A 26,519-nucleotide genomic window follows, 5' to 3' on the forward strand; every position below is an offset into this window, starting at 1 on the left:
ACCGAGAGTCTGTACAGATATTTGAAATTTTACCATCAACTAGAAGAGAGACTTGCTTCAATGTCACCAGATCTGCTCTTTGATCACTAAGATTTCCAGGTAATGGTCCAAACCACAGAGTCTTGAATTCTGTGACCACTGCATCACCATTACAGCAAACACCATTAAACAAATGGGAAGAACCATCAGTGAACAAAACCATGTCTGGATTTTCAATAGGAGTGTCTTACAAATCCATACTAGGCATGTCCACCAAGTCAACCACTTCCATACACTCATATAATGGTTCACCATTCTTTGGAAAATCAGGGAGCATAGCAGGATTTAATACACCACACCTCTTTAAATGGATGTTGTCACTACCCAGGAGAATAAATTTTATACTTAGAAATTCCTGATCTGAATAAGTTTGATTTTCTCATCAGTGTCTCTATTTTATATGAATAGTATGCAGATCATCCCAAAACTAAGTCAGCTGACTTCTGGACTAACACAGCAATAGCACCAACCCCTTGCAGACAAGGTATAGTGCCTACAGCTTGGTGATCAAATTGACAACTATAATACCCAATAGGACAATAACTCTGTCTCAAAGTCTGTGTTAGCACCCCAGAAACTATTACCTTGGTCTCATTAACAAATAATTGGATTTGTTTTGCATAGTCTGGAATACCTAAAGCTGGAGCAGACAAAATGGCTTCCTTAAGCTTAGTAAAGCTGAGTAAGAGCTTGCAAATGTTCAGGCCAAAGTTTCAGAGATTCAGGTTCTTTGTTCTTGTTCAAATCACTGGAATCAGGGATCGATTAACAATAGAACCCAGTGGTTCCAAGAATAGCTTTGAGCTGCTTTTTAGTTTTGGAACAGTCAGCTTTTGGATATCAGCTATTCTTTTCTTTTCTGAGTGATATTTCTTGAACCCTCTGATAACACAAGTCCTAGATATTGCACTTCAGGCAAAAGATGCTGCAAATTTGCTTTGGAGATCTTATGCCCACACTTATACAATTCCAACAAAAGAACTCTACTATCTCTAAAACACACTTTGGCATTTGGGGACACAAGGAGGATATTGTCCACAAAATGTACCACTTTGCTCTCTTTGGATGTTATACTCTTATTGACTCTGGGAATCTGAAAAACCTTGAACCAATGAGTCCAGGTACACTGTGTCTTTTCCAACATAAAAGCAAAGATCTTTTGGGAATCCTCATGAATGGGAATGGAGAAAAAAGCTGAGCACAAGTGTACCACAGTGAAATATCTTGCTTGGCTTGTAATGAAAGAAATTATAGCAGCTGAACTTGGTACAATAGGATCAGTTTTGATAAAATAATCATTGACAGCCCACAAAATAAAATGATATACAGGTCTGCCATTCTCATCTAGCCTTGGCTTTTTAATAGGAAGGAGTATTAAATTCTGAGAAGCAAGGAATTATGATCCCTTGTTGGATTAGGAATTCTTATATTGTTCTTAGTCCCTCAATTGCTTCCTTGGTCAGGGGCTACTGAAGAACATGTGGAATTGGTCCTCCTTTAGTAGCATATTTTTAAAAATCCCACATCTGTAGAAAATTTTTATCAGAGATTCATAGGGTTGTCATCAGGTATTGGATAAACTGAAGTTGATTCTCCCTCTGTACTCACTGAATCTAAGAAAAGCATTGGAAAGGCTTTCAAAGATTCTTCTGGAAGAGGTAATGAAATTTCTCCAGTTGGAGTTCAGTGGATAATTGCCCTAAGTTTAGATAAAATGCTTGTTTTTTTTTTTTCCCTAAGATTCATTGGGCAACCTGGCATACAAAGAAAAGCATGTTCTTCACTTAATGGACCCAAAGAAATCATCTTTGGTTGCAATTTTGCTACTCTTTGTGGTCTTCCAGTAGCTCCCACTACTTCCATTGTACCACACATGTGGTTCTGTGCTATTTGGTGGTTGGAATGTTTCCAACACCAGAGAAAATACAGTGACATCAGTGCAAACCTCAATCATCGCCTGTCCATCCAAGCACACATCTGCTTAAATTGCATGACTTTGCCAAGATTTAACATCTGTATCATATTCTCCAGATTTTACCCTACTCTCATTGGTCCCCTCAACTTCTACATTAGTTCCATTGTTGACATTTACAATCATATTTTCTTTATTCATATTACATTCTCCATTATTACATGATCCTTAGAATTCTCAGACATTATTACATCAAAATTTTCTTGTTTCCCACATTTCCTAACATTAATTACATTTCCTTTTGTTTCATTTACATTATTCACTGGTTCATTTACATTATCCTCATCACATCCAATATTCATAACCATAAACCCATTTTGCAATGATTTACCCAACACTTGAGAACTCTGGATACACCTTTATAATGAACAGGCACCCTTGTTCCAATCCCCCTTCTGGTAACCAGCTACTTGGCTAAACTTAGGCCCAGGTCCAGATTTTATCCAATCCTTCATTGTTGTTAGGTCAGGGGCTTGCATTCCATGACAACAAGCATTAGGACAACCATTAGCATTACTGTCCTTGATACTGTGAATATCTGTTTTCATCATTATTATTATTCCATCCAAAAGAATTTTGTATTCAGCCATTATTAAATCCATTATTTCTATTTAATTGTCTAGAGAATTGCCCCCTAAAGCAACAATCCCTAACAAAGTGTCCTAATTGATTGCATAAATAACATCTTGGAGCTTTTGGCCTTCTTTCCCTAGTCACATAATGAGTTTTAGGCTCCATAGATCTTAGAGCAACTACTGCTTTTACCTCCCTAATTTCAGTCTTTTATTTTCTTATTAGCCTCATGCAACTGTTTCTTTAAATCTTCAATTACCCCCATCTTTTCCATCTGCATATTTATCTTTATCAGCTAAATAAATATAGCAAGCTTTCCTCTTTAGATCTTCCAAACTTAATGTTCCCCAATCAGGACAATTGTTCTTAAAAAAATTTTCACCATGCTGCATGCATTTCTCGCAATCTCCTTATATGAGCAATAGTTTCCTCTGCTAAAATATCAAGTCCCAATTGGATTTCAGCAGCATCTATCAATTTATCCAAAAATGTTGCAGGTGACTTTCCAGTCTCCTGTCTTATCCACTCAAATTTTGACCACTGAGCACGTCTTTTTGCCTTCTTAGCCTCTAAGATAGATTCCCTAGCTTGTCCCAGAAATCTATAAGTATCTATGGAATTCAATTCCATTTCTTGAAAAATTTCAGGCCATGGTGTTAATGCGGGATTTCTAAGTGTCTCTTCTACAAACTGCTCCCTTTCTCTCCTATTTAGTAACTCCTCCATTAGGAGAGAGAAATCTGCAAAATCTGGGTCAAAGGTCTTAATTGCGTGCTTAAACTCCTTAACCATGGGTTCATAAAAAAAAATAAATAAAACAGGGCATTCTTTCTTTTATGGAATCTAAATCTGCAGATGAAAATTGTGTTCTTAAATGTAGCATTACTATTTTCAGAGTAATATAGGCTATATCCTGTAAAGCAAAGAAAGAAACAGGTTTAGGGTTTAATGCCTCAGTTTCCCTTTTTTTGGTTACCAGAAGCTTTTATTATAACAATACTCTCCATTAAAAAAGCACTACAGTGTATATTTTCAAGCATTCTCTCAGTTTCTCTTTCAAGCCTAGAGGGACTTTTTGATGTTTCAACATCCCCCTCTGCTTGCTGACCAGTAGCATTAACATTAACATTTGTATTATTAAGCACAGCACAATAACATTTTCCCATGTTCTTTAGTTTGTAACAATATGTTTCAATTTCAACTGTTTCAATTCCTGATCCCTAAACAGTATAGACACAAAAACTTTGATCTTGTTTACAACAGCCACAAAAATTCACTTGAACTTATAAAGGCAACCAACAATCAATAATGCTATTGGTATATAAGAACATACTTCTTGTGAAGTTAGTTTCATAAGAGGTTTCAAAGCATTCCAAACTAACACCTCATAGCACCATCCTGGGATGACAACCAAGAGAAGATATAGTAGTAGCAACAAATTAGTATAAAGAACCTTTAATATCCACATAACTATGATAACAGTTAAACAAGAATAGTCAGGAAACCAAATCCCAGCCACTTTGAAAATACAGCATCTGAGAGAAAAAAAACAAAACAAAACAACTACATCCAAAGTTCCATTCAGCTGCTGACTTGAGTGACAGCTCCTGCAGCAGAATTCTACACTATCTGCCTGCACAAAGTTCTGAGCTGTTGGTACTCCCTCCCAATAGGCTTTCATAGAACTGTCAACAAGCTTTAGGGTTTCCCTCAGGTCTTAACTGAAACCCAATACCCACAATAAATTTAACAAAACCTATGATTTTATCAGGTTCAGACCATCTGACTTGCCAGTAACAAGATATTACCCTGCGGGTTGAAAGCCAACAGTTAACTCTGACCAGGACAGAAGCTGGTCTGAAATCAATACACAGACCACTCAGTAACTGGGGAAGCAATTTATTTTAATACAGAAAGGTTAAAAGGTAAATAGGATAACCCTGATGCTAATTTCCACTAACTAAACCCCATTTTTAGATTCAATCACCAAAAGTGTAAACATCCTACTTAATCATTAAGTGACCCATGTGTGTGATAGTGGGTGATGAATCAAACTGACTGCCCCCTGGGCATTCCTAATCAAAACTTCAACTGTAATTGGTAGACATAAAAAGTGGAGAAAGGCACAGGAAGTGATGCAAAAGAAAGTGTCTTTAAAAGGGAATTACAACTTCCGGGAGGGACTTCTGGTAGAACTTCTGACTTCTTTGCAGTTTTGAGTTCAAGTTGGAGGCTGGTGAAAAATCTGTTGACTGAACCTGAGAATTTTCCTGGTGAGACTGTTCTTGAATCTCTCCCTTTGGACTGACACATGGTGAGTGAAAAGAACTGACTCCTTTCCTGGATTTTCTGAAGAGACTAGCCTTAGGAGAGGCCTATCCTCTTGAAAGAGGCTCCCTGCATCTCTAGGTCCTCAGCTCAAATGCCAAGGGCTCTCTGGCCAAGGACTAAACTCCCCTGCCTGGGTTGAGCCAGGTATTGGAGCAAAATACTTATAGCTTAGGCTAGATATCTTACCCTATTCTCTCTGATTTCCTACTTCACTCTTTCTATATTTTGAAAAGAAATTGTAAATAAAATGTCTGGAAGTAATTAAATTCCTGGTGACCCTAATTTTAAATAATCCAGTCCAACCTTTAAAAAATAAAACCCAAACCACCCCATTACACATCACAACCTAAAACACACCTGCATCTGAATTTGGCCTTAACCCCCTTTCAGGTTTTTCAGTTAAGGGGAAGATTTCTCTGAAATGGGAGATGACAAAGTCCTTGGCCCTAATAAATATGCCATCCCTAATCCACAGAACTGGGAAGATGCTCTTCTATAGTTGTGGCTGCTACTCCATACATGAAATTACCACTATACAACAGAGCTGCTACTCTACACAACCAGCTTTGAAGAGGCTACTCTACTAGACCCTGGACTTGTTCATTAACCCTGAGGCTACTTGATTAGCCTCTAGACTATTCTACCAGCTATTATACAATCATAAACTACTTCAAACGAAATTTTCTTACAAATTGAATGGAATTTGAGTCTCTCATTCTTAGGCTGAGATTCTTCTACAAAATTGGGTGTTTCATCCATAAGAACTCCCCCTCTACTATCTCTGATGTAGTGATACTGGCCTCCTGGATCATTCTTAGTCAAGACCCTCCATCTTGTAACTTTGTCTTTCCCTTCATTGTTTCCACTGTTTGGAATATGTCCTCCATGCTCACCTCAACCTCTTGGATTCAGTCTTCTCAGGTAGGGTCTTACTTTCTGGCAAGGTTCTCTTGGTCCCTAAAACTCTTTGAGCTTTCCTTTCTGAGGGTCCTAGATCCCAATATCCCTCAGGTCTCCAAATTCTTCCCCATAGCTTGAATTCTACCTGGGCCATTATCACTTTCCCTATCTCTTAAATACCTCCTTCTTTCCCTCCTTCATGTTCAGGACGCAGACCCTCCTACTGAGCAGGTAGACATCCATAAACCCTGGATGACTGACTAATCTGAACTTACTCTAAATGATCACCCTAGTGCAAATATTAATAATATGGAAATGGGTTTTAATCAATGACACATGTTAAACCCAGTGGAATTGTGCATCAGATACAGGAAGGGGGTGAGGGGAGGGGAAGGAAAGAATATGAGTCTTGTAACCATGGAAAAATATTCTAAATTATCTAAATAAAAATTCTAAAATGTTAAAAAAGAAAATAAAGACTTGGATTGAAAAAAAGAATTCTCCCTCACTATTGGAGGTCCCAGAGGTGTGACCAAAGGAATCTAGATAGATGATGATACTGGGAAGGGGAATGAACCTTAAAGAGTCTAGAGGTGAATTTTTGGCTTTTCAGACTCCATTGCTAACTGTGTCAATTCATTCCCCTCTAAATAGTGAAGAAGTCTCTGTAACTGCAGCTATTGGAGTTGAAGAAAAAGACTCTTTAATTCACTACCTGTATCCTATTACATATATTACATTTGCTGATTGTTTTAAAATTCTAAAGATTTCGGGGCAGCTGGGTAGCTCAGTGGATTGAGAGCCAGGCCTAGAGATTGGAGGTCCTAGTTTCAAATCTGGCCTCAGACACTTCCCAGGTATATGACTCTGGGCAAGTCACTTAACTTCCATTGCCTAGCCCTTACCATTCTCCTGACTTGGAACCAATATACAGTATTGATTCCAAGATGGAAGGAAAGGGTTTTAAAAAAATGTACAAGATTTAAATTAATGTCCAATACTTCAATGATCATGGTTTTTTAAAGTTTATTATCTAACAAAATAGAACCATGTGACTAAGTTTTTCTACCTGCTCAAAAATCCCTGTGTTCTCAGCTGTCCTCACTGGAAGAGAAGAGAGCAAGAGGCAAAGCTCCACCAAATTTTTATACTGTATATGTCAGCACATAATGCCAGGATGAGAGTGGGATGCTGGGAATCAGTTTTTATGGTAAGAGATTTTTAATTACACATTGCTGCTCCAGAAAAGGGGGGGGGGGGTAATTTTCCTTTACACAGTATCAATATGGGAACTGCATGTGAGCATCTTTCCACATAGTTTTTGTTATTAAGGTTCCTCCCCAGTGTAGATTCTCTGATGTACAGCAAGATGGGAGGTCTGACTAAATATCATTCCACAATGCTCACATTCATAAGGTTTCTTCCCAATGTGGATTCTCTGATGGTAAGCAAGGATGGAGTTCATACTGAATGCCTCTGACACTGGTTGAATTCCTAAGGTTTCTCCCCAGTGTGGATTCTCTGATGTATAACAAGATTAGAGCTCTGACTGAATGTCTTTCCACAATGTTTGCATTCATAAGGTTTCTCCCCAGTGTGGATTCTCTGATGTACAGCAAGAGTGGAGTACGCCGTGAATGTCTTTCCACATTGCTTGCATTCATAAGGTTTTTCAGCAGTGTGGATTCTCTGATGTACAGCAAGACTGGAGCTCATACTGAATGCCTTGCCACATCGGTTGCATTTATATGGTTTCTCCCCAGTGTGGATTCTCTGATGTATAACAAGATTAGAACTTCGATTGAATGTCTTTCCACATTTGTTGCATTCATAAGGTTTCTCCCCAGTGTGGATTCTCTGATGTACAGCAAGAGTGGAGTACACTGTGAATGTCTTTCCACACTGTTTGCATTCATAAGGTTTCTCACCAGTGTGGGTTCTCTGATGTATAGCAAGACTGGAGCTCATACTAAATGCCTTTCCACATTGCTTGCATTCATAAGGTTTCTCACCAGTGTGGGTTCTCTGATGTATAGCAAGACTGGAGCTCATACTGAATGCCTTTCCACATTGGTTGCATTCATAAGGTTTCTCCCCAGTGTGGATTTTCTGATGTACAGTAAGACTGGAGTTCATACTGAATGTCTTTCCACATTGGTTGCATTCATAAGGTTTCTCACCAGTGTGGATTCTCTGATGTATAACAAGATTAGAGTTGCGACTGAATGTCTTTCCACATTGCTTACATTCATACGGTTTCTCACCAGTGTGGATTTTCTGATGTACAGCAAGACTGGAGCTCTGACTGAATGCCTTTCCACATTGGTTGCATCCGTAAGGTTTCTCCCCAGTGTGGATTCTCTGATGTGCAGTAAGACTGGAGCTCATACTGAATGTCTTTCCACATTGGTTGCATTCATAAGGTTTCTCCCCAGTGTGGATTTTCTGATGTACAGCAAAACTGGAGCTCATACTGAATGCCTTTCCACATTGGTTGCATTCATAAGGTTTCTCCCCAGTGTGGATTCTCTGATGTATAACAAGATTAGAGCTTCGACTGAATGTCTTTCCACACTGCTTACATTCATAAGGTTTCTCCCCAGTGTGGATTTTCTGATGTGCAGCAAGACTGGAGCTCATACTGAACGCCTTTCCACATTGGTTGCATTCATAAGGTTTTTCCCCAGTGTGAATTCTCTGATGTATAACAAGATTAGAGCTTCGACTGAATGTCTTTCTACATTGCTTACATTCATAAGGTTTCTCCCCAGTGTGGATTTTCTGATGTATGACAAGACTGGACTTATTTGTGAATGTCTTTCCACACTGCTTGCATTCAGAAAGTTTCTCCCCAGTGTGGATTCTCTGATGTACAGCAAGCTTGTCCCTCCGACTGAATGTCTTTCCACATTGGTTGCATCCATGAGGTTTCTCACCAGTGTGCGTCCTCTGATGTACAGCAAGATAGGAACTCATACTGAAGGTCTTTCCACACTGCTTGCATTCATAAGGTTTCTCACCAGTGTGGATTCTCTGATGTACAGCAAGACTGGAGCTCAGACCAAATGTCTTGCCACACTGCTTACATTCATAAGGTTTTTTCCCAGTGTGGATTCTCTGATGGTAAGCAAGACTGGAGCTCTGACTGAATGTCTTTCCACATTGCTTGCATTCATAAGGTTTCTCCCCAGTATGGATTCTCTGATGTACAGCAAGATTGTCCCTCCGACTGAACGTCTTCCCACATTGGTTGCATTCATAAGGTTTCTCCCCAGTGTGGACTCTCTGATGTACAGCAAGACTGGAGCTCATACCGAATGTCTTGCCACACTGCTTACATTCATAAGGTTTTTTCCCAGTGTGGATTCTTTGATGGTAAGCAAGACTGGAGCTCTGACTGAATGTCTTTCCACACAGCTTGCATTCATAAGGTTTCTCCCCAGTGTGGATATTCTGATGTCCAGCAATGTTGGCCCTGTGCATAAAAATCTTTTGGGACTGATTACTTTCACTAAATGTTTCCTCACTGTGTGTTCTTTGATGTTCAATATAAGATGAATGTTGAGGTGCAACACAGAATTCTTTGAAAGCAAAGTTATTGGGACCATCACTCATGAATCTTTGTAGGTCCATTTCCTCCATAGAAGGGTTCATCTCTGTTGGATTCACCTTCATTGCAGGTCTGATTGCTCCTTCTAAAAGAAACACATGTAAAACATACATATAGAGCTACATATACACATATTATAGCTCTATCTACTTTCCTCAACTGTCAGAACATAAACCACTTTATATCCTATTTCCTCAGATAAGTCTTCCAACTTAAAATGGACATAATCCATCCTTTGAAAATGCCATTACCTCAAAACTAAAGAATAATTTAAATAACAGAGCCACCCATATGATCTCACTTGCTCTTTATAACAAATCTGGGATATAGGGCAGGCTAGTTTTATTACATTCCTAACTCAGAGCATGACCTCAAAAAGGCTGGATGAGTGACTTGACCTGAAATCCTGGCAGCTGAGACCAAATCTTGAGGCTGGGCATCTTCTGTCTACAGCACTAGACAATTCACTTTCAATGTTTTTAATTTCATTTTCACTGTTTATACAGTCAATCCTCTCTTCCCAGGTATGACACCACTGGGTATATGAAGACTAAATATTTCTATTATTTCACCATCTAGCTTCTCTCTAAGCATTATTTGATTCCCTTTGTGATTGCTTTCCACCTTATCTTTTGTTCCAGTATCTGAGATCAGATGAAGAAATTCAGCACACTTTTTTGCATTTATCCAAGACATATAAGATTTTGTTCTGTTCCCTACTCCTTGAAAGCAGCCATTACTTTTCTTTAAATGCCTCTTTTCACTAAAATAAAATCCTTCAATTAATACAATTTAAATAAAAACATGTCATTGCCCATGATTAAAAATATGTCTCATACAGTAAGTTGAGGCTATTATTCTTTTGTAAGGAAATGGACAAGAAAGCTCATATAATTCTCTTCCTATTTCCCACCTTATATACATACTGTTGTTTTCACATTCTTCTGAAAAATCCTAATACAGGTGGTTGTGCATTCTCATTGTACCTCAAAAACTTGCTAGGATTTTTAACCCTGGGCAAGTCACAGGAGCTCTGTAGGTCTCAGGCTCCTCAACTATGACATAGACATAATAATATCAAGAGACTACCAGGGTTCCTATGAGTATTTAACAAGATAATATTTATAAAATGTATGACACATACTAGGGGCCATATGCAAATTATGTTTATTTTTATCATTAGAATTTGGATTTTCATCTTTGATTGCTTTTCTCCTTAAATTGTCAATCTCTTCACTCCTCTAGCTCCTGATTTCCTTGTTGAATCAAATGCATTTCCATTCCCCAACACTCCTTTCTCCCTGGATCATCTCAGAGTGATATTCAGGACCTGTTGCTTCTTTCTGTGAATTTTAAAACTATTCCACCCTAATCAGACCATTCTTTAGAAGATCTGATTTAGATATTTCCTGATCAATAACAATGGAGATACTTGGAATAACAGAATCAGGTCTTAGAAACCCACATTCCCCACCCTACTCAGTTTAACAAGATTTTGAAAGCTCTGCATCAAACTCGATTTAATTATCTGAGGAGATGGCCTTCAACAGACATGTGCAAAAAAAGGACAGACCTCTGGGCTGTCCTAAGTCAAGCTAAGTACTCATTGGTATAGTTGAGACACAGAAAAATGATGTAAAAAGATCCATATAAAGCACGTCACAGGCTGCCTCTTCCTCTTTCCCTGGAGAGACGACTCTGGCTGGCAGCATGCTAAGTGTTCCGACATCTTGGAGTGTTGGGTGATGAGCTTGCCCTGGAGCTGATTTGAGGTTCGAGCATCTAAGCTAAGTCTCTTGGAGGTCAAGCTGATTCTTTCTTCCTTCACACTCAAAAGTTTACTTTCTGGATCTCCTATCTTCCTGCCTGGTACTAGCCCCTTCCTTACTCCTTCTTTTTAAAATCTTCTCTACTATATAAATTAAATCACCATAAAATTTGGCAGCTGACTTGGGTATTTTATTTTTTGGGGTTTCCTTTGGCAACCATTTAAATTTAGATTTTTTTTCCAGTCTCAACCAAAATTTTAACCCTTACATTTCTAAACCACTTCCATGCCTGGGTTCTAGATTGTGAGCTCCAGACAGTCCAGACTGGCCCAGGGATTATGTCACACCCAACCTCTACCAGGATCTTTGTATTCTGATCTCTCTCTTGGAAGGTAAATGCATGCTCTGGCCTCAGCTATGTTTCTGTCTCTCTTGCTCTACTTTCTCAGCAATCAACAGTAACGGTAAGAATCTGAGCAGACACAATCCTGAAGATCCCAGAGGCTTCTCTCTCTAGGCTCTCATCTCCCTAAAGTGAAGTGCTGTGGTCACCTCTTTGTCCAAGAACAGGACAAAGACTGAGCCCCCAGAGACCAGGAAAAGGCTTAGGCTGATGATTTACGCAAAGCTTAGCCTTGGATTGTTTCCAAGGAAGGCAGCAGTCTTCACTCCTGCTCATATGCTCCAGATCAGTGGAGAGAAGAGAAAATCAGGAAAACTACATCCTGGCTCCTTTCTACATTGAGGCTCCCTGACCTCAGCTGGGTCCTCAACATGGCAAAGCAATCCTGTGACATCTCCCTCATTGATTCCCTTTGCCATCCACCGTAGCAGTCTTCCAAATATTTCCCTGGCCTCTAGCTCTCCCTCATGGCTTCCTCCTACCCCTTGCCTCACCTACTGAGCTGAGAAATTGGCCTCATATTTCAGTGAACAAAAGTTGGACCTCTCTACAGAGCTCTTACCTTCCACATATCAGCTGCCTCCTTTTCTCTGCTATACTTTCCCTCAGAGTCCTTAGTGTGGTTCTCCTGAAGCCCCAGGTCACCTACCCCCATTAAACCCCTCTAGTGCTCCTTCCCTTCATTCTTCCCTCTTGTGATTGGCTGCCCTGGAGCTGGGATGTAGAGGGTTTCTACAGAATTGTCAGCATGCTGCTCTCTGCTCCAGCAGAGGGTGAGTTTCAGGAGGGCAGGGGATGTCCACTGCAGACCTTTAGGTCCCCCATAACTTAGCCCAGGACCCAGCACAGAGCAAGCCCTCATCCATGTTTCTGGATACTAAAGAGCTCAGAGGGGATAAGCTCAGCTCTTCTGGCACCCGCAAGAGACTTCCAGGCCCTTCAGTCCCAAACACTGACTTCTTAGAGGATCACAGACTGATCCTCTGAAGGGAGCTGATAGGAAATAGAGTCCAACAGCCTCATCTTACAGATGGGGAAACTGATGCCCAGGGGTTCAGTAACTTGCCCAGGGAGCCCTGATAAAAGCTCTGAAAAAGAATTCCAAGTCAGGTCCTCTTGTCCCCAAATGTATTCCTGGCTTCACCAGAGCACACAGAAGCCTCTGGGCACCCCAGCTCCCCCACACCTCTTTTCCCCTCCCTCACCTAGGCAGCAGTTCCTCAGACCTTCTTGCTCCAACATCCATGGGGCATTCCTCTGCTCCAAAGAAGAGAGCAGGACTTCTGGGGGAGCTAGAAGCCCTGGGCATGGGGGGAAAGTGGAAGGAAAATGGGAGAGAAGCTCTTTACTGAGTTCTCTTGAGGGAAAGGTGGGGGAGTCCAATGACTCCACTCAGAGACTCTTTCCATGGGGTTCCCACAGGATTCTGCCCTCACCCCTCAGTGTCTGTAATGCAGGAGCCCAGGGTAGGATGTGCCTGTTACCCTGCTGGGGGACCTCGATTGAGCAACATTCCCCCCGACCCCCAATTCACATCCTGTTTTGATCCATTCTGGCAGAAACTCCTAAACTGGGTCCTCAGGGTTAGTGTTCTGGGTCAGTCTGAAGCTCAAGGGAACGGCTTCTGTGCCATCACTCTACCTGCACCTCCCTCTCCCTTAAACTCATGGATTCTTCTCTTCGGGAACTCTGCCTCCTCTCCTGGGGAATTTAACAATCCTCATTTGGCCCAATGTTATCTCTCAGCCAGTCCATTCATTCTGATAATCACAAAGGAGGGCAAGCAGGGCCTTTGGGAGCCCTGGAGGAGAGTCTCCCCAGCATTTAGGGTGGGAAGAGGAGGGGGCAGAAGGTTGGGGAACCAATATGGAACCTGAACATTTGGTTCTGGGGCATTTTCTTTGGAGAAGGCTGGACTCAGTTCATAGTTTTCCATTATCTGGAAATGAGAGGCAGCTAGAAGGGGAGTGGGCCAGGGAGAGATCTTAGAAGCAAGAAGGCCCAGTTTACATCTGGCCATAAACCACTCTTAAGTGGGTGCCTCAGAACAAGCCACTTAATTGAATCTATTTCCTCATTTGTAAAATGGACATAATTGTGTCACTGAATTAGGAAGATGAAAGTAAGGAAGAAGTGCCATAACATTACAGGGAAAACCCTTGGCAGAGCCCTGAACCAAGAACAGGTCATCATAGACAGTTCATCCCTTCCCTCCCTCCCTCATTGGCTTTGCTGGAGGGTTAGGGCAATAGGAAGACAAAGGTCAAACCTACTCTCCTTAGGAAACCTAGGAGCTGTGAGCTATGAGTTCATGCTGGTTAAAAAAGAAAAAGATCCCTAATAGCAAATCCACCCCAGAGAAGAAGAGGGTAAGAGGAAAACCCTCCTGAACAGTCATCCCAGATGGGTTTGGGTGATACAATTCTGGGCCAGGGAGAAGCTAGACAGAATCAGCTCAGATTACTTCCACATCTGAGATTCTCTAAAATGAATTTCATCTCAGACTTCAGGAACACCAAAGAGAACCCCCAAGGTCCCATTACACAATGCAAAGTCCTTTTACAGGAGAACCAGGCAGCAGGAGGGCCCTGGCTCTGGGATGGCATACCAGCCCTTGTCCCTTCCTCATGACTGAAAACTGCTCCCAACCCTGCCTGTTGCTGGGGGCAATATTCCCTTGGATGGCAGACTCGGGCAGCAGGGAGAGGGCTCCTTACCCACTGAGAGCAGGTTCCTGGCATTCTCCAGCATCACCTCCTTGTAGAGCTTCTTCTGAGAAGGGGACAAGAGGTGCCATTCCTCCCGGGTGAAGTCCACAGCCACATCCTTGAACGTCAACTCCTCCTAGAGAAGCCCAAGTCAGAGCACAGAGGGCTGAAAGCTACATAACTATGAAGAGCCCACCTTTGGTCAATTACAGGAGGAAACTGACCGACAGAGAAGGGAGGGGCCCCAAAGGTCCAACCCTTTGTCAGTGTCAGAGCCAGCACTTGAAGCTGAATCTATAAGAGCCAAATGGAGGCTTGAGAAAAAGCAGCTCTAAGGAAGCCAAGGATATTCTAATGTGTGAAGGGAAATCTCTAGATCCATTGCATCTTGGATCCCCAGGGACCCAGAGGTGGGGAGTAGGTTTCACAGAGTCACCTTTTGTTGCCCTGTCCCAGGGCAGCCAGCATCAGGGTGTGCCTTTTGTACCTCCTCCCAGAACTAATTGACTCTCCAGGCTGGGGGTTTCTCTCAGAGCTTTCCTGATCCCTTGATCTCTGGCAAGCCCAGCCTGATGAAGCTGAATGAAAAATGGGATCTGGGGAGGCAGCTGGGTAGCTCAGTGGATTGAGAGCCAGGCCTAGAAACGGGAGGTCCTAGGTTCAAATTTGACCTCAGACACTTCCCAGTTATGTGACCCTGGGCAAGTCACTTGACCTCCATTGTCTAGCCCTTACCACTCTTCTGCCTTGGAGCCAATACACAGTACTGACTCCAAGATGGAAGATAAGGGTTAAAAAAAAAAAGAATGAGATCCAGAAAGCCTGAGACCTCTCTCTTTTTCTGCCTCTCTCAAACTCTCTCTTTACTAATTTAATGCTCATCAATCTATTAGCCAACTCATTTTTAAAAACAAGAAAATAAAGATACTTAAATTTAGAGACCCAGGGCTTAAATTGTAATTGGAGGTGAGACTTGCTGTCTCCACTGCTTTCCTTTCTTTCATTTTCTGACCTTTCTCTTTCCACCCTTTGCTCTCTTTTAGCAGAGTAGGGTTGGCTCTAGGAATAAGGAGTTAATCATGACCTCTTAGCTTTCAGTTGCTAAGAGAGAGAAAACTAGCCTAAGCAAATCTTTATTTATACTAATGAGTGATAAGGCCAGATGGATAAATTAAATTCACAAATGTTCCAGAAAACTATTGTACCCATCATGTTGACTTCACATAGAACATCTTTGCCAGAGCTATTATAAGAAACATGTGGTAGATTTGAGCTCCTTTCCATAGTTTTTTCTCCATTTTTCCAAAGCCCCCAATATTTGTTGCCAACAAGCCAGAATTGAAAAAAAGATGAAAAGAAGAAAAACCTGGATAGAATAATAAGATATCTCCAAGAAGAGTTGGAAGAAACCTGACAGATCATCTAATCCAGCTATCATATCTAATAGAGCAATCCTATCTGCAAGGTGATCCAAGGGTAGTTATCCCACCTGTATTTAAACCCATTGTGGTGGGGAGTCCATTCTGTTCTTGAAGAACTAATCATTTCTATTGAGTCAGAATTTGCATATTCCTGAAATAAACTTGTTTATACTCCTCTTGTTTGTATTTAAGAAAGCATTTGTCAAGTTAAAGTAAAGGTTTCTGCATTTTGGTAAATCTAAAGTGGGTTTGGAGTATTCAAACTAGAGGAAAAGTTTCACTTTCCTTTGTTGGTAATCATCTGGCATTGACAGCTAGTCATTTGAGTCCATGCTAAGCACAAGATTTTTTTTTTTTACAGGATAAGAGTCAAGAAATGATTGTCTATGGTTGCCCAGCCCTTGGTCTTGGATACCATGTAGGATGTAGACCATGCAACTGTGGTTATATGAACAGATTTAAATAGAAGGCAACATAATTCAAGAGATGTCTGGATTGATAACACACAATGGGTGTCTGTGAGTTGTCAAAGGCCTAATAGGAAAGAATGATATGATGGGATGAGTGGAAAATTGACTATAGAGTTGTCCAAACTCTAGGTTTCATGGGACCCAAGTATTTGACAGTGGTCAAGAGAGAGAATATCAATACTGGTGCTATTTTCTCTTTAAAAATAATTGATTATATATCAGCCTCCACTAAAGTTCAATGTGTCATCATGGGTTAAAGATGACCCAGAATTCTTGAGGCTTGTCAACAGAGGGTCTGTTCTAGAAGGTCCTATTAAACAGGGGACCAGTACTGATTGGATCACATTTCACCAAGAACTGGGCTATTTAACTTTGAAGAGACTCATTACCAAATTTGCCACATCAAGCCCTACTTTTGTTTTAAATGTTTAAAAATTGATGCTTTCAGTTTCTAGTATCTCATTGAGATTGCTTATAATAAAGATTAAAAAAAAAAAAAGATCAGATCAATTTTTACTTATAATACTATGGAAGGCACAAGAAAGGAGCGAATGTGTTCCAGAGGGCTTGAGGATTCAGGATGCAGCCCACAGTGACCTATCCTCAGAAAAGGCTGAGTTCATCTCGGATCATTTACTTATTGATCCTATTTACCAGTAACTGCTTTTGTCTGGTAACTGCCTGAGTTGGGGTTCTCTGACTCCTGACTCAGTTCCACATTCAGCCAGCCTAAAATAGGTGAAGGGCAGAATCCAGCTCTTGGGCACTTTATCACTGTTCTTGCCTCATTTAAAGGCATTAGCTGACCTTGGGAAATTCAGGTGAGCCCCAGGGAGTCAGGTCTTGTCTTTCTACATCCCTGACCCATCTCAAAGATGTCTGATTTGCTGCCCCAAGTCAGAGTCCTGGCCTTGCACTGGACTCGCACAAGAACCTCTTCTTGGTCTGAGGAGAGGAAGGCTGGGGCATTGCTGGCCCCTTATTATTGATTATTCCAATCAGTCACAGTATCCCTGATTTTCCCAGGTCTATAACCAATGGAGACCATCTATCTTATGATAGACATCACTTACCCTGTATATTCTTTGTTCTAGTCTCCCCCAAACGTATCAAAGAGATCTAGCCTTCTGCTTAGAGTTTGGAGTATTAACAGAGGCAAGCCCCTGACTCCTTCTATTGACAGGCAGCAGTCCCCTGCTTCTCTTCCTTTAAGAGCTGCCTCAGGTTACCCTTTGGTTAAATTTCACTCCCAACACCTGAAAATGTGAGCTCCACAATGTTGGACAGAACAGTAGATGTTCACTAATGTAGAGAGTCTACAGTATTTTCAGGAAGAGACCCTGAAGTGAAGAGATCGTTTGCTTCTTGAATACCCCAAGCAGCAGAAATGCAAGAAGAGTAATAACTGAAGCCAACAGTAGCAGCAGCAGAACATCAGAGAGAGCAGAAAGAGGCTTCTTTTAAAAACTACAGACAAGGAGAAAGGGAGTAGGAGGAAACCTGGGAGGGCTAAAGGTGAAGACAGAGGGGATCATGGGAAGAGTCATGTGGTGTCCCATCTGCTCCAGGAGGATACTTCTTGTGTTGGACTGCAGGACCACAGGGGAGAATAGGAGGCAGATACAGAGAAGACGGGGACACAACCAGGGGATCTCAAGGACCAGAAACTTTCATTTCCATTCCCTCTACATTCAGCACCTGTTCTGCACTTCTGGGGATTCCCCAAGAGGCAAAAGACAGTTCTTGCCCTCCAGGAGCTCACAGTCCAGTGGGGGAGGAAGAGAACACACAGACACATGTATACAAAGCCGAGCTCTGTCTAGGAGAAATAGGGAAGAATGGAAAGAATGAAGGCACCGTAAGAGGGACAAATGGAGGTATACTGTAGAAAGTTTTTAGTCTTTAGATGGGACTTACAGGAAGTTTAATGGGGGTCAGTGATCTGAAATGTGGAGGGAAAATATTCCAGACATGAGGTAAAGCCATTGAAAATACTGGAACTAGACACAGCTAGATCACAGGGTGGATAGAGTGCCAGATCTGAAATCAGGAAGACTTGGGTTCAAATGTGAACTCAAGTCACTTCCTAGCAGTATGATCCTGGGTAAGTCACTTAATTCTGACTGCCTAGCCCTCATCACTCATCTGTCTTAGAATTGATCCTGAGATGGAAGGTCAGGGTTAAAAAAATTTTTTTTTCCATTTTGGGACAGTTAGTTGACTCTGTGAATAGAGAACTAGAACTAGAGACCCTGGAATCAAATTTGACCTCTGACACTTTCTACCTATGTGACCCTGGGTAAGCCACTTCCCCCCCATTGACTACCTCTTAGACATCTTCTGCCTCACAACAAATGTTTACCATCAATTCTAAGACAGATAATAAAATATTTTTTTAAAAGTCTGCAGCTGAAGGAATTCAGGAGGCCAGGTCCCTAGATCCAAGAATACAGATTGGGGAGTAATGATTAAGAAGACAGGAAAGAGGGCTTTGAACACCAAACAGAATGTTTTGTATTTGATCCTGGAGGGAATGGGGAGCCACTGGGGTTCATGGAGGAGGGAGTGACAGGATTAGAACTGAACTGTAGGAAAATCACTCTGGTGGGAGAATGGAGGAGACCTTGGAGTGGGGAGAGCCTTGTGGGAGACACACTGAGCAGCAGGTTGTCTTAATAATCCAGGAGGGAGGCAGTGACACAGGGCAGAAGGGGGTATATTGGAGAAATGCTGCAAAGGTGCAACTGACAGGTCCTGGAGCCATATTGGATATGTGGGTAAGGGACAGTGAGGAGTCAAGGGGGGCTCCTTGGTTTTGAGCCTGAGGGAAGAGGAGGATACAGCTATAGAGAAGGTGGGGGATTTGTTTAGGTGAGAGAACAATGTGTTTGGGATACAGAGCTCAAGGTGTCTCCTGGTTACCTAGTGTGAAATCCCTGTAAGGAGATTTGAGATGAAAGACTGGAGGTCAGCGCAGAAATTGGGGCAGAAAATGGAGATCTGAGACTTATCAGCAGAGAGATGGTGCTTGCATCCCTGGTAGCTGAAGAGATCACCAAGTAAAGAAGTCTAGGGAGAAAAGAATAGAGAGCCAAAGACAGGGCTGGAAGAACTCCCTACCCTAACCCTAGTATTACAAGATCTAGAGGAGCCAGCAGAGAAGACAGATAATCACAGGTCAGAGAGGTAATAGCTAAACCAGGAGAGAGAGCTGTGTCCCAAAACCCTAGAGAGAAGAGAATATCAAGCAGGAGAGAGTGGGCCAAAAGCACCAAAGGCTGTAGATAGGACAGAGAGAAGGAGGACTGAGGGGATGGTCTCTATCTTCTCAGAAAGAGAAGAGCATACAGGGGACAAGGTATGGAGGAGAAGGCAAAGCTTAAGGTGGAGAAAGGATGTAGGCCCTGCCTTGAAGGGGGTTCCACTGATGAATGTTTTCATGGGTAAAGAGAGATGAGGGCTCACACTGAGGGCAGAAAGACTTGTTGCCTGCAGTCTACTTGTCCTGAGGTGGGGAGGCTGCAACTTGTAGTAGGGTTGGGGGTATTCATTGTGACACTTGGAGCATTGAGATAGCTTTGACCCAGGGACAAGATTTGAAGGCAAATGTAGAAGAAAATAAAGAGGTTAACTATAACAAGTGAAAGATGAAATATCTGAGGAATCAAAGCTCTGCACTTCTAAGCACATCAATTTATTAAAACAATGTATACCAAGTGCCTAACTAAGAAGGACCTGGCACTTTCCTGGGCTTAGGCTGGACATCAAAATCAGGGGGAAAAAGAGACTTATCTACCTAAAAGAATTGAATTAAATAAGACTTATGAATGCAAAGGAAACAATCCAGTGTTGGGTCATTTGCTTTCTAATTGGAGAAAAGATTAGGGACTTGCCAAGTCGGGATAGGGAAGAGGGACAGAAAAGGGGTCCTTCTTCCCAATATCTGTAAGCAATCAAAAGAACAAAGAAGCAATAACTGATTGATCAATATGGACCCAGTTTGCAGATAATACCCCCTGAATGCTTGAGACATACAATTAGGAGAAAATTCCTTCCATCAGTCTCAGAATCTTACTGTATTTCTGGTCAACCTAAGCTCAGACCTGTAAAAAATAGACTCGAATACAGGACTACAATCCCCATGAGCCTTTGCTCCACTTCCCCAGAATGTCTTGTAATCTCACCTGGGCCGAGATCGAGAAGGTATTTAAGTTGATTCAAAGGCTTTTGAGGGGCTCTTGGCTCTTTTTGGACTTCGGTCTTGGAGCAGGCAGTCTCTTGCATGATGTGAGGTTATTTTGTCTAGGCCTCTGGCCTAGGCACATGTTTCTTACTTGTATATTTTTTAATCTTTAACCTTTAATAAACCTCTAAAAAATATAATACTCCTTGCAGAGAGAAACTAATTTCTACCTGCCTCAGTCTCCCCATCTCCCCTAAATTTTAATCCTTACAGACCTTAGCTGACAGTCTCTAAACAACAGGTACAGGAGGTCCAGTTTCCCAGCCAGTCAGGAAGTGTTGCAAAGGATTAGCTTTTCAAAAAGCAAGATGCAATGAGAGGGCAATAACAGGGTCAACATTCCAAGGCACTGAGAAGCTGAGAGGCAGTTGGCTCTGGGAAGAAGACTGAGAGGCAGTGGAGTTGTGTTTCTCTGAAGGGAAAAGACTTTGAAGCTGCCAGGAAATTGGACCATCTTGAAGGAGTGGTGGAGTGAGTGATTACCTCACACTGGTGGACAGTGTGTGTATTAATCTTTATCCCCTCCTGAATCCTGTGAGGACATGCAGAGTTGCTCTTCATCCTGAGACTTCTGATTGACCCAAAAGGCCTCCAGCATGTGAGATAAACTTTGGTCCTTGTCCCTGTTGCTACCAAAACCCCCTAACCTTAACTACTAATTTAGGCTTCAGTATAGTTATAGTAATTTATAAGGGGTTTTATTCCCTGTTTGGGCTAAGAGTTAGTTATTCCCTGATGCTTACTCCCTTCCCTTTTTTTAGCTAAGTAAACCTTTTATTCATGTGTGTGTGTGTGTGTGTGTGTATATATATATATATATATATATATATATATATATAAGGCCAGTGGGGGAGGTCACACTCTGGAGTGGATACAAAAATATAGGGGAGCTCTCTGGGGCATCCCCAGCGGCCTGATTCTGGCTGTCACTGGCAAGGAACCTGACCATTCCTACAACAAGATCCACTGGCATATACCAACCTTCCAGCCTCTTCCCCTCCCCTTACACCTCCCTTCTCCTCCTCTGCCCCAGGGACACTGGCCTCCTGGTTTATTCTTGGCCAAGACCTCCCGTGGTCTGATTCTGGGACTTTCCAGAGCCTGTCTGTCTTCCTGCAGGGAATGTTGTCCCTCCAGTCTCTGGCCTCTGAGCTTCCTTCGAGTCCCAGCTGAATCTTCCCCTCAGGAACCAATGACCTTCCCAGAACCATTAGAGCCTTCCCTCCTACAATGCCTCCCTACATCCTGCCAACACAAAGCTTGTTTGGACATGGCTGCTGAAGGGTCTCCTCGGTCAGACTGTGTGTGTGTTGGGGGAGGGGGTGGGCCTGGAGGGCAGCCAATGGTTTTCCTTCTCTTTGTGCTGAGCAGTGCCTAACACACCAGAGTGTTCCTCCAGACTGGCTGATTTGGCTAAGAAGTGGGAGAGAGGAAGGAGCTGGAGTGAGCTGGGAAGACTCCAAGACTTTGTTGAGGCAGAAGCTAGTGAGCAGCACCAGGGACAAAGTTTTCTTTGAGGATGGCACAGACCAGAGGACACCCTCCAGCTCTGATGCAGACCAGACTCAAGAGGGAACAGGTTAAAAGAAGCAGAGGAAGAGGGTGTGAGTGTTGCCAGGCAAGCAGAGAGAGCAAAGACACCATCCTTAGACAGAGAAGGAGTCAGGAGATATCCTCAATGCTCACTTGTGCACAGGGAGAAATCTGATATGGGAGGCAGCACCTGTGGGGAGCTCTTGGGGTCTGAGCTGTCCAAGGCCAAGGAATCACTCCCCAAGCCAAGAAGAGAGTCGGGAAGTGCTGTTCCTCCTGCCTGGGATGTGGGTACTGTAGGGGCCAGAATGTAAGGGGTTAATATAAAAGGTTGGACTGGATTTTTTAAGAATAGGGTCACCAGGCATTTAATCAATTCCAAAATGATTTTTTTAAGCAATTTATTTATAAAATGGAGGGAAAGTGTAAAAGTAGAGAAATGTGAAGGAAGGCAGAGTAAGAAATCTAGCTTAACAAGTTAGACTATAGCTCAAGCCCTGGCTTTACCCCAGCAGGGCTCCAGAAGCCCCAGCTGGAGGGCCTAAGGGTCAATTAACAAAGGTTTTAGTTAAGAGGCCTCCTCCCCAACAAGGGGTCCCTCCAGAGTCTAGCACCTCCAGGAAAGCCAGGGAAGGGAGTCAGCCTTTTCACTCACTCACATGGCAGTTCTAAGGGAAAACAGAAGCAGTCCAAGGTCCTCAGCCAGAGCTCCTCCAAGGTCAAGTTGAAGGCAAAAATCCTCTTCACAGGAAGTTCTTGGCATTTTTAAAGACCATTCCTTTTTGTTACTTCCTGTGAATTCCTTCCATTTTACTTGTACCAATTACACCTAAAGCTTTGCTTAGGACTGGCCAGAGAGCAGTAAGTCGATTATTTGTCACCCACTATTGCACACCTGAGTCACAGACCTCCCCCATTCAAGGATAAGTGAGGTGTATACGCTTCTGGGGATTAAATCTAAAAACGGGCAGGGGAGAGTTAATACCATCTTCTGTGGAGATAATTTTAGGGTTGTGACTTAAAATCTAAATTAATTGGTCACCAGGGAAAAAATCCCAAATGAAATACCCAAGTCAGTCTGGAAATTTATGGTAATTTTAATTAGTATAGACGGAGGGATTTTAAGGGAAAAGAGGGAAGAGGGAATAGGATTTCTCCCACCTGGCCTGTGCCTGGGGGAGTTCAAGATCTCCTCATTAGGTCTCTGAAGGAGATTAGAGGCTTATAAGAGAATAACGTTTGAAAAATAAAGGAGGAAAAACTCAGCCAGAAACTCACCACCAAACCGGACAATAGCTGTAGCCATGCCAAGATGCCAAAAGGCCCAGCAGGCTGCCACCAGCCACCTATCCACCGCCAAAGGTCCCGGAGAGAGGAAGTGACATGAAATATATAGACCTTTTACTCTTGTGTCCCCTCCTCTAAAATTTCACGTCTACTAATCACATCAGAGGCTTTTCTCCAGGACTGCCCATTCTTTAGTTCTCATCTTCTTTGATTAGATTATATCTTTTGAGTTACTTAACACTTCTTTGTTAAGTTCACCTTTTGTTAGTTACTTAACCTTTTTTGTGATTAATTTACCTTTTATAGTTACTTAACACCTTTTTGTAGTAAGATCTAAAAACATACTTAGCTTAAAGTTCTAGTTTCACGTTAAAGTAAGAACTAAGAACCTTCATTGTTCAATCAGGAGATTACATCTTTATCTTCACCATAAAGTAAGATCTAATTTAAAGTTCACACTTCACAGTACAGAAATGGCCAAGCAGAAAGGAGGAAGCAGCTTCCCAGCCCATCTTGTGTCAGAGCCAGGGAAGGGCCTCCTTGGCTGATGGGGCTCCCATCTGGGGCTGGAATGCACTTACCTGGGCTGGGAGTCTGTCCCTCTCAAAGGCCATCCCTGGGACTCCAGGCTCCCTATAGAGGCAGCAATGTAGCTCCAGTCAGTCTATGTGGTAAATCTCCATTTTTTCACAGCCTTGTCTCTATAAGGGTTAAAATGAGGAGTTTTGACAAAACAAGAGAGCAGCTTTTAACAATTTAAGTTTTAATGAGAATATGGTAGAGTTGTAAATTAACATTATCCCTTTAAGCCAGAGAAAAGAATACTTTTAGCTGCTCTTAACAATTAAGAAAATTTCCTAATGTCTATACTAGTTATCCTATAACTACTTGTATTGATAACCTAAAACTGCCTATATCTACCTATAACTGCTCATAACTACTAATAAAAACACCCCACAATGTTCCAGCCCAATCAAAATCAACTGAATCAGTTTAATACAGCCCCTCCCCCATTAGGACTGTCAACAAAGACTAGCCAACTTCCAAAAAGTTCAGGAAAGAAAAAAAAAAGCTAATAGCCCAGCCCCCACCAAACTTCCAGAAGGGGCACCTCTTTAATTGGTGGTCAGTGAGAGGAGCACTGTATGTGGCAGTGCTGAAAAAGCCCGAGTTGCTCTCTTACAGTACTACTTCCAGTGACACAATCCTTTCCATGGGGCCTTGTTCTGAGAGTAACTGAAGGAGAAGGAGGCACCTTGCAAAGGATTATGTGGCTGCACAATGGAAGATGTCAGCATGGTGAGTGGGGGATCTGGGGAGGGGATTCCGTTGGCTGTGATGGGTCTGTGCAAGGTGTGACAGGCCCATCATAGCCAGGGCTGCTGCCTCCACTATCCCAGACAGCGGTGCACAGATTTGTTCATAGATTTTTTTTTTATAGTCCAGCCCTTCAATGGCCTGAGGGTCAGTGAACTGACCTCCCTGTGTAAAAAGTTTGGGAACCCTTGCTCTAAAGGCTAAAGTCAAAAAGCCCTCTCAGTGAGCTCAGGCCCATCATATTCCCTGACTGCAGGGCCTTCCTGGGCTCTCTTCCTCCTTCAGGTCAGTCTGCATTCAGCCCCTGAGGTGCCTTTCCTAAGGCTCAGGCTCCACACACATCAAATCCCCCATGATGCTTTTTGGCACTGCCAGTTCTAATGGCCCCATCCCCCCTCCCTGCCACACCCTCTGCCTTGGGACACACCAGGCTCCTAGGGGGTCCAGGAACAGCACCTCCAACTTCTAGACAGAAGCACCTCCTCTGGATGTCCCCCATCCGCGGCTGACAGGCTCTCCCTCACCAGCTCCGACCACTGCCCTCCCGGCTTCCCTACAGTCCCAACACCAATCTCGCCTCCTCCGGGAAGCCCTCTAGAACTCCTCTTCACTTTCCGCCCTCTGTCTGGTCAGTATTGCCTGTTTAGTCCGAATAGAGTGCTTGGGGTGACTGAAGCTGAGGCTGCCCAAGTGGAGGGAGAAAGGGGGGCGGGGGGAGCAGGAGTTTGAAGGACTGGGGCTCAGAGGCTGGAAGGCAGGACTCCTGGGTCCTTCTGCATCCAGTGTTGCCCCCACCCTTTCTGGACACCCCCTCCGGGCAGGACGTTTTAGCTGAAAAGAAGATTCCCAAGAGGATGCCAGAGGTCACAGCCAACCCATCAGACATCAGAGCAAGTCTTATGGATACATAGTACCCTGCAGGAAATTCGCACCCTGGCGCTGCCCGTCCTGGTCCTCTCCGAAACCCAGCCAGCCCGGCCCAGCTCCAGAGTCCCAGGACTTGGGGGAGGGGAGGGCTCCCGGCTTTGGGGGGTTCCAGGAATTGGGCTTAAGGAGTCACAAGTGGGAGGTGGTCTGCCCCAGAGGGATTCGTAAAGGGGAGAATTTGAACATAATAATGCTCTCTGCCTCCCGCCCTCCCCCCTTCCTCAGCAGGAGCCAGGCTCCTCTACCTCTGGCTCCTCCCCACTCAGGTCCCCCTTTCCTGCAATTCCCCACCACCACTTCGTAATTACCGATGCTTGAGGTGCTGGGCGCAGGAAGTTCCATAGCTAGCTAAGAAGCCAAGGCGGGAAAATCTTTGGAAATGGATGGGGTGGAGGGGGGGAAACTGGGTATAACCTTAACTTCCGGTTTCCCGAAGGCCTCTGTGCTGCCGGTTCAAGGGCTAGATTGCCCCGCCCTGCCCCATGGGGCTGGTCTTCCCCCTCTCCCCTCCTCTAGAACCTCCCTTCCCCGCCCCTCGGCCCTCCCCTTCATGCCTCCTCACCCCGCCCCTCCACTGCGGCTCAGAGCATAGGCAATGTCGTCTCTGTGGTTTCAGGGAATAAAAAAAAAAAAGTCCCAGGGCCTTAGGCGTGCCAAGTTTCAGGCTCTTCTGGGACCTAAGACAGCGCGGGGGCCACAGTGAGATTCTCTTACCCCCATCCGCCCTGGCAACAAAGAAATGCGGGCGGGCTGAGCGATTCTATACTTGCGGAAGGAGCTGTCCAGCAGTGGAGGGGTTCTAGGTTGGCCGGGCTCTCCTCAGCCTCCAGCTTTAGAGACCAATGAAGGGCGTGCAGGAAGTTCCCAAAGAGATCAGAGAGGAAGACTGGAGAGCTCCTGAGTCTGGGAAGAGGAGGCTTAGACCTTCGGATCGGAGAGAGGCTCTGTTGGCCTTGGTTCTGCCTCCTTGCCTTGGTTCAAGCTCTTGGGGAGTATCTTTAGGATGTGGAAACCTA

The 26,519-nt window shown here is 43.3% G+C and overlaps 1 protein-coding gene across 2 annotated transcripts; it reads right to left on the reverse strand.

The window, feature by feature from the left end:
• Positions 1–2,126: 2,126 nt before the first annotated feature.
• On the reverse strand, positions 2,127–25,986 carry LOC100025620 (zinc finger protein 260-like). 2 transcript variants are annotated; one of them, XM_007486881.3, is made up of 5 exons: positions 25,812–25,974; positions 23,841–23,960; positions 14,315–14,441; positions 12,803–12,898; positions 2,127–9,510 (listed from the first exon to the last, which is right to left on the reverse strand). In XM_007486881.3, the coding sequence occupies exons 2-5, from the start codon at positions 23,871–23,873 to the stop codon at positions 7,310–7,312; spliced, it is 2,457 nt and encodes an 818-aa protein (XP_007486943.3). In that variant the 5' UTR covers positions 23,874–23,960; positions 25,812–25,974; the 3' UTR covers positions 2,127–7,309. The 2 variants fall into 2 exon arrangements, with proteins under 2 accessions (XP_007486943.3, XP_056680164.1); XM_056824186.1 differs by lacking the exon at positions 12,803–12,898 and having other exon boundaries at positions 25,812–25,986.
• Between the last annotated feature and the right edge of the window lie 533 nt (positions 25,987–26,519).

The sequence above is a fragment of the Monodelphis domestica genome, chromosome 3, assembly GCF_027887165.1.
Source record: "Monodelphis domestica isolate mMonDom1 chromosome 3, mMonDom1.pri, whole genome shotgun sequence".
NCBI lineage: Eukaryota > Metazoa > Chordata > Mammalia > Didelphimorphia > Didelphidae > Monodelphis > Monodelphis domestica.